Source organism: Pelodiscus sinensis, chromosome 30, assembly GCF_052426305.1.
Source record: "Pelodiscus sinensis isolate ZL-2025 chromosome 30, ASM5242630v1, whole genome shotgun sequence".
Lineage (NCBI taxonomy): Eukaryota > Metazoa > Chordata > Testudines > Trionychidae > Pelodiscus > Pelodiscus sinensis.
Window position 1 is genome coordinate 13,523,186 of NC_143081.1, and position 14,446 is coordinate 13,537,631.

The window sequence follows — 14,446 nt, forward strand, 5'->3', positions numbered from 1 at the left end:
ACTGAAACCTGGTGAAATGAGGAAAATCTGTGGGACACAATCATACCGGGATATAAAATATATCGAAAGGATAGAGCAGGCCGGGTGGGTGGCGGAGTGGCACTGTATGTGAAAGATAATGTAGAATCAAATGAAATAAAAATTTTAAATGAATCAACATGTTCCATAGAATCGCTATGGATAGTAATTCCATGCTGCAATAATAAGAAATTAGCAGTAGGGATATATTACCGACCACCTGACCAGGACAGCGATACTGACATTGAAATGCTGAGGGAGATTAGAGAGGCTACCAAAATAAAGAACTCCATTATAATGGGGGATTTTAATTATCCCCATATTGACTGGATACATGTCACCTCAGGAAGAGAAGTGGAGAGAAAATTTCTCAATGGCTTAAATGACTGCTTCTTGGAGCAGCTGGTGCAGGAACCCACAAGGGAAGAGGCAATTCTCGATTTAGTCCTGAGTGGAGCACAGGATCAGGTCCAGGAAATAACTGTTACAGGACCGCTTGGGAATAGTGACCATAATATAATAACATTCAACATTCCTGTGGTGGGAAGAACACCTCAGCAGTTCAGCACCCTGGCATTTAATTTCAAAAAGGGGAATTACACAAAAATGAGGAGGTTAGTTAAACAGAAATTAAAAGGCAAAGTGACTAGAGCCAAATCCCTGAAAGCTGCATGGAAACTTTTTAAAGACACCATAATAGAGGCCCAACTTAAATGTATAGCCCAAATTAAAAAACATAGCAAGAGACCTAAAAAAGAGTCACCGTGGCTTAACCACCATGTAAAAGAACTCAGCTAGCCCTCTGAAGCATAATACATAGCAGCTTACGGCACCTGAAAATTTGGGGTACCAGTGCGTTTTGTGTCAGTCCATCTGATTCTTCCTCTCCTTGTTCTGTGGCTTTGCCTCCTCCTGAGAGGTTCTGGTTACCAGAGAATTGGAGAAACCTGCCTGAGCCATTAGCAAAACACCAAACTTGAGAAAGCACCATTCAAGTAGTAATAAAGCCATTTAATGGGCACATGCCAGCCACAGGTACATAGTCAGCTTCTGAATTTACTGTGTGAGTCAACAGGACCTTACTTTAAAATTTGCTTTAAAATATTAAATCAGTGGGATGCTGAATATTATAAAAACACATCTCTGAAAAACCGTCCTCTTCCCACTCCTCACAGCTGCCATCGGCCAGCAGTTAATTATAGAATCACAGAATACTAGGACTGGAAGGGACCTCGAGTGGTCATCGAGTGGCAGAGAGAATAGATCCCAGATCTCCTGCCAGCCATGGAGCTGCACAGGCAGGCAGGGACAGAGGCAATGATACAGAAGAGAAGTTGCTAGTGTTGTTACGAGCCATCGGTACAGACAGATAGAAGCAGGATCTTGTCTCAGAAACCAGTACAGAGGCAGACGGATGTCCATGTGGTGTGGCAATGGAATATGACATATGACCTGCCATGCAGGATACTGAATCACTGGATGTCATTTCCCCAGAATGTGATTTTCAGGCACTTTTGATATTTTAGCATTTTAGTTTGATGCCCGTGTCCAGAGCCTGCTGTTCACAGGAAGAGGGGATCTGTCCCAGCTAGAGCAGTTGTGTTGGGATTGTGCTTTGCTCCAGCCTTCACACCACATTTTATCCAGCCATGTCCTGACCCCGATCCTCAGATGGTGCAAACGGATACAGCTCCATGGACTGAACGGGAGCCAGGCCAATAGACACCTGTGTGGTAACTCATCACCCCACTGAGTCGCTGGGAAGGGCGCTGTGCATCATGGACACCTACATCACAAGAGATCACTGTGGGGAATAGGGGCCGTTCTATGTATCTCTCGAATCCCCACTCCTGTCTGTGCCCTTCTCTCCGCAGCCACCACACTGTGAACCGAAGAAGAAAATGTCCAACCGAAGTACTGTGACCGAATTCCTTCTCCGGGGGTTTTCTGATGTCCGGGAGCTGCAGGTTTTGCACTTTGTGGTGTTCTTGGTGCTTTACCTGACAACCCTGATGGGGAATCTTCTCATCATCTCAGCCATTGTCTTTGACCATCGTCTTCACACCCCCATGTATTTCTTCCTGGGGAATCTGGCCATTATTGACCTTGGCTCCATCTCTGTCACTGTCCCCAAATCCATGACCAACTCCCTCCTGAACACTACAGTGATTTCTTATGCTGGGTGTGTCACGCAAGTCTTTCTCTATTTCATCTTTGGTGCAACTGATGTTTCCTTGCTCACCATCATGGCCTATGACCGGTACATCGCCATCTGCCAGCCGCTGCACTATGAGAGAGTAATGAACAGGAGAGCTTGTGTCCACATGGCCACAAGTGCCTGGATCACTGGTATTGTGTACTCTGCCCTGCACACTGGGAACACCTTCAGATTACTCTTCTGTCAGTCCAACGTCATTAACCAGTTCTTCTGTGAAATCCCCGCGCTACTGAAACTGGCCTGCTCTGACTCCTATAGCAATGAAGTTGGTGTCCTTGCCTTTAGTGTGTTTGTAGCTTTGAATTGCTTTGCTTTAATCATTGTGTCGTATGTTCAGATCTTCAAAGCAGTGCTAAGAATCCCCTCGGAGCAGGGCCGGCACAAAGCCTTCTCCACCTGCCTCCCCCACCTCACTGTGGTCTCCTTGTTTCTTTGTACTGGGTCCTTTGCCTACCTGAAACCCACCTCTAGCTCAGAATCAAATCTGGATCTCTTGGTGGGTGTTCTCTATATCGTGGTGCCTCCCATGATGAATCCAGTCATCTACAGTATGAGGAACAAGGAGATCAAAACAGCATTGAAGAAACTTATTGGGTGTAGGGTATTCTCCAAGAATTAAATGATCATTGGTCGTTGACTCTCTGTTTTCATTTTGCGTGTCTTTATCAATATAATCAGCTGATGAAAAAAAGTTATGTCATTGAGACCATTGGCCACAATCTTTTTATGAAGTTATAAAATCACGGTTCACTCAACTGATATCAATTTAGAATTACACTGATATAAACGAGATCAAAGTCAAGGTATGACCATAAGTCTTAGGCCACCTGTCTTAGGGCAGGTCTATACTGCAGGCTTATTTCGGAATAAGCTATTTTGGAGGAAATGGAGTATTTGGAAATAGCGTGTCTACATAGCAAATGCCCATCTATCTTTCAAAATAGAAGCCTCCACACTCATTGGACCCTGAATTGCATGTAAGGCCACCGGGAAGCACTTCAGGCAAGGCATCAGGGCAGCCCTCTCATCCTGGAGCTCTTATCTGTCATGGTGCACCTCCAGCTGTAGTTTCTGCAGGCTGCCTTCATGGCTCTGCAGAAGGAGGACCCCTAACTCATTCTGGGGCAATTCCTCACCCATTTCCGGGCGCTGCTCATGGAACTCGACCCCACGCACCCTCCCATGCACATCGTGCACCGCCGCTTCTGGCAACTCGACACCGGATTTGAATGGTGAGACCAGATCATCCTGGAGGGGTGGGGTAGCCAGCAGTGGCTCCAGAATTTCCTTAGATGGAAGGACACCTTTCTGGAGCTATGTGAGTGCCCCACCCCTGCCGTCTTTCTTCATATGGGACCAGTTCCAAACCCCTAATCATTTTTGTTGCCCTTTTCTGAACCTTTTCCAATGCCAAGAAATCGTTTTTGAGATGAAGTGACCACATCCGTACACAGTATTCGAGATGTGGGTGTACTGTGGATTTATATAGAGGCAATAACATGTTCTTTGTCTTATTCTCTATCCCATTTTTAATGATTCCTAACATTCTATTTACCTTCTTTGACTGCCGCTGCACAATGAGTGGATGTTTTCAGAGAACTCTCCACAATGACTCCAAGATCTCTCTCTTGGGTAGTTGTAGCTAAATTAGTCCCCATCATATTATATGTATAGTTGGGATTATTTTTTTCAAATGTACATTACTTTACATTTATCAACATTAAATTTCATTTGCCATTTTGTTGTCCAACTACTTAGTTTGGTGAGATCTTTTTGAAGCTCTTCACAGTCTGCGTTTGTCTTAACTATTGTGAGCAGTTTAGTAACATCTGCAAATTTTGCCACCTCACTGTTTACCCCTTTCTGTAGATCATTTATAAATAAGTTGAATAGGATTGGTCCCAGGAGAGATCGTTGGGGGACCCCATTAGTTACCTCACTCCATTCGGAAAACTGACCATTTTTTCCTACCCTTTGTTTCCTGTCTTTCAAGCATTTACAAATCCATGAAAAAACCTTCTTTCTTATCCAATGACAACTTATTTTGCTTAAGAACCTTTGGTGAGAGATCTTGTCATAGAATCATAGAATCATGGAGCTGAAAGAGACCTCAGGAGGTCATCAAATCCAGCCCCATGCCCAAGGCAGAATCAATCCCAACTAAATCAACCCAGCCAGTGCTTTGACAAGCTGAGACTTAACAACCTCCAGGTATGGAGATTCCACCACCACTGCTATCAAATCCCCTCTCACTCTTCTCCTCTGCAGACTAAATGAACCTAAATCCCTCAGTCTCACCTCATAGGTCATGCACTCCAGCCCCCTAATCATTTTGGTCACCCTCTGCTGGATCCTCTCCATATCCTTCCTACAGTGGGGGGCCCAGAACTGGACACGCCACTCCAGATGGGGCCTCACCAGAGCCGAATAAAGGGGAATAGTCACTTCTCTAGATCTACTGGAAATGCTCTTGTCGAATGCTTTCTGGAAATCTAAGTATACTATGTTCACTAGATCCTCATTGTCTACATATTTGTTGACCCTCTCAAAGAACTCAAGCTTAAGAAATACGTCTACACTGGCATGATTTTCCAAAAATGCTTTTAATGGAAAACTTTTCCGTTAAAAGCATTTTTGGAAAAGCGCGTCTAGATTGACAGGATGCTTTTCCGCAAAAGCACTTTTTGCGGAAAAGCGTCCGTGGCCAATCTAGACGCGGTATTCTGCCATTTTCGCGATCGGGGCTTTTTTGCGGAAAACAGTACTGGGCTGTCTACACTGGCCCTTTTGCGCAAAAGTCTTTCGGAAAAAGACTTTTGCCCGAAAGGGAGCAGCATAGTATTTCTGGAAAAGCACTGACAATCTTACATGAGATAGTCAGTGCTTTTCTGGAAATTCAAGTGGCCAGAGTAGACAGCTGGCAAGTTTTTCTGCAAAAGCAGATGATTTTGAGGAAAAACTTGCCAGTCTAGACACAGCCAAGCAGATTAGTATGGCGTGATCCCTTTACAGAAACCATGTTAACTGTCCCCCAACAGAAAGCCCTGTTGGGGAATGGGTCAAATTGAACATAAGAATATAAGAATGGCTGTACTGGGTCAGACCAAAGGTCCATCTAGTCCAGTAGCCTATCTGCCAACAGTGGCCAACACCAGGTGCCCCAGAGTGGGTGGACTGAAGACAATGATCAAGCGATTTGTCTCGTGCCATCCATCTCCAGCCTCTCGCAAACGGAGGCCAGGGACACCATTTCTATCCCCTGGCTAATAGCCTTTTATGGGCCTAACGTCCATGAAATTATCTAGCTTCTCTCTAAACTCTGTTATAGTCCTAGCCTTCACAGCCTCCTCTGGCAAGGAGTTCCACAGGTTGACTATGTGCTGCGTGAAGAAGAACTTTTGCTTATTAGTTTTAAACCTGCTACCCATTAATTTAATTTGGTGTCCTCTAGTTCTTCTATTATGGGAACTAATAAATGGCTTTTCTTTATTCACCCTCTCCACACCACTCATGATTCTACATACTTCTATCATATCCCGCCTTAGTCTCTGTCACCGTCCCCAAATCCATAGTCAACTCCCTCCTCAACACCAGGGTAATTTCTTATGCTGTGTGTGCCACCCAAGTCTTTCTCTTTTTCATCTTCACTGCAACTGATGTTTTTTTACTCAATATCATGGCCTACGACCGATACGTCACCATCTGCCAGCCCCTGCACTACGAGAGAGAGATGAACAGGGGAGCTTGTGTCCAAATGGCCTGGTCTTGTCTATTCTGCCCTGTACGCTGGGAGCACCTTCAGTTTACCCTTCTGCCAGTCCAACATCATCAACCAGTTCTTCTGTGAAATCCCCCAGCTCCTCAAGCTGGCCTGCTCTGACTTCTACCTTACTGAAGTTGGGCATCTTGCCTTTAGTGCATTTTTAGCTGTGAGTTGCTTTGTTTTTATCATTGTGTCTCATGTTCAGATCTTCAGAGCGGTGCTGAGAATCCCCTCGGAGCAGGGCCGGCACAAAGCCTTCTCCACCTGCCTCCCCCACCTCACTGTGATCTCCTTGTTACTTTGCACTGGATGCTTTGAGTACCTGAAACCCAACCCCAGCTGGATCTCTTGGTGGGTGTTCTCTATGCTGTGGTGCCTCCCATGATGAATCCGGTCATCTACAGCCTGAGGAACAAGGAGATCAAAGATGCATTGAAGAAACTTATTGTTTGGGTGATGTTGATCAAGAAATAAAATGTGATTTCATTTTGCATTTCTTAATACATATAATCAACTGAAGACAAAGTTATCTTTTTGAGAACATGGGCTGCAATCTCTTTATGAATTCATAAAATCAAGAGTAACTCCAATGCCATTAACTGAGTTACTTTAGAATTACACCTGTATAAAGAAATCAAAGTCAGTGTATATCCATAAATCTACCTATACACCTATCTGTCTTTGGGATTCATACTGTGAATCTCATCATGCTATCAAAGAATGTTATATAGAATATCAAAAACCAGAGCAAAATTACTGGTGGACTTCATGAAGTCCCTGACTCTTCTCCTTTTGGGGCTTGGAGTATAAGAGTGTATTTCCTTCATTGTTTCTTTTTAATTTTGTTTTATTTTATGGAAACATTTGTTGACACGTTTCATTATTTTTCTCGTTATTTTTAATTACACATTAAATCATGGTTGTGCCTATTACATACCAATTTAAAACCCAGTACTGACAGTGTAAAGAGTTGAACAGGTTTGCAAGATGCACTTCCCTCTCTTCGTTAGGTGGATCCCGTCTCTTCCTAGCAATCCTTGTGTCAAGAACAACATCCTATGGTCAAAGAGTCCCTCTCTCCAACACCACCTTCACAACTCTGCATTTACTTCCAAAACGTAACGATCCCTATCTGGACCTTCTCCGTCAACGGGGAGGATGGACGAGAATACCACGTGCGCCTCGGACTCTGGAGCAGGAGCAGACCCGTGGGTGCTGTTTTCATGTTTCCATGATCCCACTGGGAGCCAATGGGTGCCACTCTGACAGGGGTCAAGGGTGGGTGTGGGGGTGCCCTGTTGATGTGGAGTGGGTGGGTGGGTACCCTGCTAAGGTGGGCCAGAGAGTGGGCACCCCTGGGTGCCATGTTCCTGTGGGTCAGGCGCGGGCGTGAGGGTGCCCCGTGGGCGTGGGCCAGGGAGCGGCCGTACGGGGGCCCTTGTGACATGGCTCTCCCAAGGGCGGGGCACCAGGGACGCCCCCTACTGGCCAGACCCCGCCCCTCCCCCACACTGCTTTGCCCCTCCCCCACACTGCCTTGCCCCTCCCCCACCCCCTTGTCTGTGGTGGAAGCCAAGGAAGACCAATCGGACCCAACCATTTCCACAGATGGGGGGGGGGGGTGATTGTGTTTAAACAGCCGGCTGGGGCCCTTGAGGACTTATTTTGCGATGCCCGCCCCTCGTGACACTATTTGCTAGCAAACGCTGCAGCGCTGGATGGATTCCGCGGCCCCTCTTCTCTTCTCTCTCCCCTCCCCACCGCCTTCTTTACAATGGTACGTCCCACTCCTCCCCCGCGCCCCTCCCCTGCCTGAAACGGCGCGCGGCGCCAAAAGGCGGCGCGCGGCGCCCCGCGCCCCGGGACGCTGAAGGGAGGAGGCGCGAGAGGGCGGGGGCGGGGGCGCTCTCGCGCTGGGGAGGGGAAGCGCGCGCGCGAGCCGAAGCAGCAGCGGCGCGTGCGCGGAGACGTGACCCGCGCGCGAAACCGTTGCTCAGTTTCCCGCCATTTCGCCCCCACCCAACCGTTTTTAACGGCTGCGTGGTTTAAAAAAACAACAAACAAAAAAGCCGTTTCAAGCCCCATATTACGAAGGGGAGGAGGGTAGTGACGTCACTCAAGGGAGGAGTCCTGGGCAGGGGGCAGCCCTCGCAGGGCGGGGCATCCAAAAGGGGTCCCAGGAGTGGGGGAGGGGCAGAGGGGTGGACATGCAATCCCCCCACCAGGGGGGAGGGGTGTTGCAATGCAAGGGCTGTAGAGCGATGCAGGGCTGGGGGGGTTGCATGCAGAGGCTGCATGTTTGGGGTGTGGCTGCAACGCAGAGGCCGTGTCCGGCGGGACGTGTTGCAATTCAGGGCTGGCGGGAGCGGAGCGATGCAAGGGCTGGGCTGCGGGAGAGTGGGCTGCATGCAGGGGCTGGGGGAGGAGAGGAGCAAGGCAGTGCAGCATTCCCCCGCCAGTCTCGTAGATGTGCCTGCTCGGCACCGCACTCAGTTCCTGTGATCTCCGAGGCAGTGGAAGTAGAAAGGAGGAGCTCGGCAGTCATGGCTGAGGCGGGAGAAGGAAACCACTAGGCCTTGCAAACCCGCCAGGGTCCAGGGCTGGCCCTACCATGAGGCGAACTGAGGCAGCCACCTCAGGTGCCAGACTGTGTATGGAGGAGTGCCACTAGGACCCAGAGTGTAGAAAATTGTGTCTGCTGCTGGTGCATATGTAGGGAGCAGAGCAGAGCCATGAGAGGAGTAGAACAGGAAGGAGGCAGAATTGAGACCTTTCAAAGTTTTGCCCCAAGCGAGGGTGCATAGGGGCATCATTTGAACTCCCCGCCTCAGGTGCCAAAATGTTGTGGGACGGCCCTGCTAGGGACTTCTGAAGGGGCCAGCCGGTGGGAGGGGGGACATGGAGTCTGCCGGTAGCCCCCATCATATTGAATATATAGTTGGAATTATTTTTTCCAATGTGCATTACTTTATATTTATCCATATTAAATTTATTTGCCATTTTGTTGCCCAATCACTCAGTTTGGTGAGATCTTTTTGAAGTTCTTCACAGTCTGCTTTGGTCTTGGCTATCTTCAACAGTTTAGTATTGTTTTGAAAGGGCCTGTCTTGGGTACAACATCCCCAAAGACCAGTACATGATGGAGCCGAGACCACAACCCAGTGGACGCTTAGCAGAAGTGGCAGCTGAAATACCTGGGGAAAACATGAATGACTGTGAACTTTTTGGAGCAAGCCACTGCCTCTCAAGCTCTTTTAACAGGTCCAGGTTTGTGATAGAAAGAGACTTTTATACAAAGAGACTCTTCTGGTGGGCACCAGGAGGACAAGCATCCTCAGAGACAGTTGTTCACGAGTACCCTAGGTAAACCGAACCAAGGACCCATTGGGAAAGTCAACTAGGAGACAATGGGCAAGGATGTGTCTAGTTTTGTCCGGTCTTGTGAGGTATGCCAGTGAGTGAGAGAGCCCCAAGACCAGGTCAAGGCATCTCTCCAACCACTCCCATAATAGAGGTTCCATTCTGGCTTGTGACTGTGGGTAGTCTGGGTCCTTTCCTTAACAGAACACCCAGAGGAAAAGAGTACATACTGACTTTCATGGATTTTTCCACTCAATGGCCTGAAACAGTAGGTCTAGGGAACAACATGGCCAAGAGCTTATTTTTGCCAGGGTAGGCTGGCCCTCTGAGATCCTAATGGATTCAGACACTAACTTCCTGGTAGGGACCATGGAATTACTTTGGGAAGCTCATGGGATGAACCACTCAGTTGCTTCCCTTTACCCTCACCAGACAAATGGCCTTGTGGAGAAATGTAATGGAACTCTGGGAGTGATGCTATGCCAATTTGTAAATGAACACTTCAATGATTGAGACCTAGTGTTGCAGCAGTTACAATTTGCGTACAGAGCTGTACCCCATCCCAGTTTGGGATTCTCACCCTTTGAACTTGTTATGGCTGTGAAGTTAAGTGACCGTTGCAGAGAGTGTAACAGCAACGGGAGAGGGCTACCCCTTTCTCCAGGCACTAACATTTTGGATTTTGTAGGCAAACAGCAAAACACTGTCAGGGACTCTTTAGCCCTTGCTCAACAAAACTTACAGAATGCTCAGCAAGAACAGATATCCTGGTATGATAAATATGCCAGAGGGCATCCCTTCGAGTTCGGTGAGAAAGTCATGGTCTTGAAGGTGCTTCAGACCAATAAGGTGGAAGCATCGTGGGATAGAATGTTTACGGCTTGAGAGCATAGGAGCAGTTAATTGCCTCATAGCATTCCCAGACCCTAACCCTAAGCCTAAGGTATATCATGATAATTGTCTAAAGCCCTTTTAGTCCCTAGAATTCAGGGTTCTTCAGTTCACAGCCCACGAGAGAGATGACGCTGAGTGGTCTGAAGGAGCCTACTACCACAGGACAGGCAAGGGTGACATTGAAGAGATAACCCTCTCCATGAACCTCGGCTCTGAGTAACAACAGCAGATCCAGGAACTGTGCACCAGCTTTGCCCCGATGTTTTCAGCCACCCCAGGATGTATTGAATGGGTTTACCACTCCATAAACCCAGGTGAAGCTCACCCAATCAGAGCCCAACAGTACTGGGTAGCTTCTTCAGCCAAAGCTACTATAAAGATGGTGTCATGGCTGAATTCCCCAACCTGGCACTCTGAGCCTTTGTCTAGACTGGCCAGTTTTTCCAGAAAATCAGCCACTTTTCTGGAAAAACTTGCCAGCTGATTTCACTGGCGGCTTGAATTTCTGCAAAAGCACTGACTTCCTACTGTAAGAAATCAGTGCTTCTTGAGGAAATACTATTCTGCTCCCATTCAGGCAAAAGTCCTTTCGCGCAAACCTTTTGCGCAAAAGGGCCAGTGTAGACAGCTCAGATTTGTTTTCCGCAAAAAAGCCCCCCGATCGCGAAAATGGCGACCGGGGCTTTTTTGCGGAAAAGCACGTCTAGATTGGCCATGGACGCTTTTCCGCAAAAAGTGCTTTTGCGGAAAAGCATCTGTGCCAATTTAGACACTCTGTTCCGAAAATGCTTTTAACAGAAAACTTTTCTGTTAAAAGCATTTCTGGAAAATCATGCCAGTCTAGACACAGCCTGAGTGTAGGTTATGGAGAGCTGGCTAGCAGAATAAGCTCTGTAAGAAACTGTCTCTGTAACTCTCAGAGACAAACTTGTCCAGTCTCAGTTTCCCTGAAACCCAAAAAGAAAAAGACTGATTGCCGCCACCACCAAGTGTATATAAAAATATAAAATAAACCTTTTTTCCAGGGAAGAAAATAATTGGAATCCCTTGCCTCAGGCAAAGTTCTTTCCTCAGCCCCAACCTCCATTTTGCTTGGAGTTGGGAAAACAAACAGAGATAATCTGCAGAGAACAATGGGCCCCTGCTTCTCCTGGGTAATGTGCTTAGGCACGTAGGTTTAAGGACACAAAAAAATCAACCAATACTGGTTAACCAGGACAAAAAGAAAACATTTGTATTATTAAAACAAAACCACTGTTACATGCATAGTAAATGACTGGGTGTTAAAAGCCATGGATTGAAATAGACTCAGGGTTTCTCCCTGACCTGAAATTCTTAGTTACAAAAGAGAAGAGAAAAAACAATTAACCAGACATGGTTTCCAAACCCCCACACAAGGAAAACAATAAAATCTGATGGACTATCTAAACTTTTCCCTACTTACACATTTTAATGAATTCAAGGAGTCAAGGATTGAACCAGTATGTATGGGATAAATGTTGGTAGCTAACCACAGCAAAGGGTGGTAACTGGTTACTTTGGAGGGGCCATAGATAGCTTGTGTGTATCATCTGACGTAGTGGGTCTTTGCCCACGAAAGTTTATGCTCCAATACATCTGTTAGTCTATAAGGTGCCACAGGACTCCTTGTCGCTTTTGCAGATCCAGACTAACACGGCTACCCCTCTGATATTTGTGTGTATCAGTGCATAGTCACAGAGGGGATGTCTTTGGTCAGTTACGAGAACTGACTGAGCTGTGTCCATCATCATGGGTGGTGACAGAGCAGGTTAGAGGGAGAGAGGGTTGCTTCAGGGTAGGCAAGTACAGCTAACTTGAGACTAGAAAGGCCAGAATGGAAACACCTGGGATGGGGCTGCTGTAAATCAATTAAGGGTCAGGTGATTTGGATCCTTTTTGGGTCCTGCTGATGGGTGGTAGAGGAGACGGGTAGAGGAGTATCTAGTAAGGTGGAGAGAAGCCATAACTGATCACAAAAGAACCAGAAAATCTGAGATAGGAAACAGCAGCATTGCCAGAGACAACAGGATAGGCGAGGGGTTCCTACTGAGCAGGTTTGGACTCCTCCAAGTAGACTGAGAGCCCAGCCAGTAGCCAGGCAGGACTGATCCAGCCCAGGCTGACTGGAGCACTCAACACCCTTTTAGCCAATGGGGAGAAGCCCAAACGCCAATAAGAACAAGCAGGACCCGTGCCGCCATACTTAGACTGTGAGTGGACTGAACAGGGACCTGGGGCCCAGGAGTGGGACTGATCCTGTCGCAGGACATACATGCATTAAGTGTGCTTCTAGCAATGACATGGCATTAACACTTGGCTAGGAGCCCTCAGTGCTTAGCGGGTCTGTGGTTTGGGGCAGATCCATTGGAGCTGGCAGTCTAGGCACAGGGGGAATGGCCCACATCTGATGATGGCTCACACACGGCCAACACCTGATGACAAGCTCCACTGGTTACTAACATCTCTGCTTCTTTATTGGATGTTCAGCCACATGAGGCTTTGGGTTACCTGGGAGCCGGATGGTTCTTTGCCCTCAAGAGTCTCCTCAGAGCTGCCTTCACCTCCTTGTTGTTCAGGCTGTAGATGATTGGGTTTAACATGGGCGTTAAGATGCTGTACTGGATGGACAGTAGGTCATCCAGCAGTACCGAGGAAGCTGAGTTGGGTCTGAAATACCTAAAAACGCTAGTCCCATAGCATAAACCCACCACGATGAAGTGGGAGCTGCAGGTGGAAAAGGCTTTACGCCTGCCTTCCACAGAGCGTATCCTTAGGATTGCGCCAAGGATATGAATGTAGGAGCCCAGAGTGGAGGAGAATGAGACCAGGCCAACCACCATGGCAGAGGTGAGAAACACCGTGTTGCTTGTGAATGTCTCTGAGCAGGACAGCACCACCAGGGAGGGCAGCTCACAGATGAAATGGTGAATGGTGTTGGGCCCACAAAAATATAAGGCTGACAAAGGGATTACATTGCTGAGGGCATACAAAGATCCGATCAGCCATGCACCAGCCACCAGCTGACAGCAAACACGTTTGCTCATAGTCGTCATGTAATGCAGTGGGTCACAGATGGCGGCGTATCGGTCGTAAGCCATTGCTGAGAGAATGAACACCTCGCTGCATCCTGACAGGAAGAGGAAGAACATCTGGGCAATGCAGCTGCTGACAGAAATGGTTTTCCGCTCTGATAGGAGGATCTCCAGCAACTTTGGCACAATGGCTGAGGAGAAGCAGATATCTGAGAAGGACAAATGGGAGAGGAGGAAGTACATAGGGGACCCCAGGTGGGGATCTGCCTGTGTTACCCACATGATCGCCCCATTGCCCCCTACGGTGGTCAGGTAAATAAGTAGAAACACCACGAAGAGGAACTTCTGCATCTGTGGGTCACTGGACAGCCCCAGGAAAATAAACTCGGTCACTGTTGTCTGGTTAGCCATGGTCATTTATTCAGCAAAACTTTTTGATCTGTAAGAACAGAAAGAAATGCATCACCAAGAAGCACTTTTCAATCCGGACATCTTCTTGTACCACTCCAAGCTCCAGCATTTCCCCTTGGCAATTAGCAGGTATAGGTCCATTTGCCAAAAGGATTTAGACACTTAAAGGTGCAGACAGGTACTTTGCAGGATTTTCCAAAGTGCCAAGGCTCCTAGGGACACATTTTGAAAGCTCCTCGCTGGAGCTCTTTGGGAACTAGACCACTAGACCCTTGAAAATCCCATTAAGTTGCTGAACACCTCAAAAAATGTATCCCTCAGCTTCTATTGAAATTATTGACTCCTGTTCTACAGCTGGGCCCAGCTTTGGGCTTTTCAACTTAACACACAGAGTCATAGCACCACCCGCTAACCGTTTGTCCCAGCTACCGCTCCTCCATGAAGATGGAGAGGCCACTGAGCCAAACCTGAGAAAGGACTGTGGAAAAATTCCAAGAGTCTGAAAGATTTTCACATAGCTCTACCAATCTGAGTCTTTAGGCATCTGTATCCTTATGGTAAATGGAGATCCATGAAGGGAGCATGGCTAGGGATGGAATCCCTGACAGATTGTGACGTAGTGTGGGTACCTTCCTGGTTGCTAGGCTTGGGTTGTGAGTGACCTCCACTGGCTGCTGTCTGCAGCACGGCCCAGCAGGGCAGGGGATGAGTTATTATGCAAGGGGGCTT

At 47.7% G+C, this 14,446-nt stretch overlaps 2 protein-coding genes and 1 pseudogene across 2 annotated transcripts; 2 read left to right on the forward strand and 1 right to left on the reverse strand.

Annotated features, from left to right (window-relative positions):
• The first annotated feature begins 1,864 nt into the window (after positions 1-1,864).
• LOC106731298 (olfactory receptor 14C36-like) lies at positions 1,865-2,855 on the forward strand. Its single transcript, XM_014579801.4, has one exon. It carries the CDS (start codon positions 1,920-1,922, stop codon positions 2,853-2,855), a length of 936 nt encoding a protein of 311 aa, XP_014435287.3. The 5' UTR covers positions 1,865-1,919.
• Positions 2,856-3,391: 536 nt separating this feature from the next.
• LOC149521256 (olfactory receptor 14C36-like) lies at positions 3,392-6,473 on the forward strand (annotated as a pseudogene).
• A 6,305-nt stretch (positions 6,474-12,778) lies between these two features.
• On the reverse strand, positions 12,779-13,723 carry LOC102446800 (olfactory receptor 5BS1-like). The gene has a single exon (XM_075912165.2). The coding sequence runs from the start codon at positions 13,721-13,723 to the stop codon at positions 12,779-12,781; it is 945 nt and encodes a 314-aa protein (XP_075768280.2).
• Between the last annotated feature and the right edge of the window lie 723 nt (positions 13,724-14,446).

What these genes read in the sequence shown, in the direction of transcription:
- LOC106731298 (XM_014579801.4), top strand. Translation starts at nt 1,920, where the DNA reads ATGTCCAACCGAAGTACTGTGACCGAATTCCTTCTCCGGGGGTTTTCT.
- LOC102446800 (XM_075912165.2), bottom strand. Translation starts at nt 13,723, where the DNA reads ATGACCATGGCTAACCAGACAACAGTGACCGAGTTTATTTTCCTGGGG.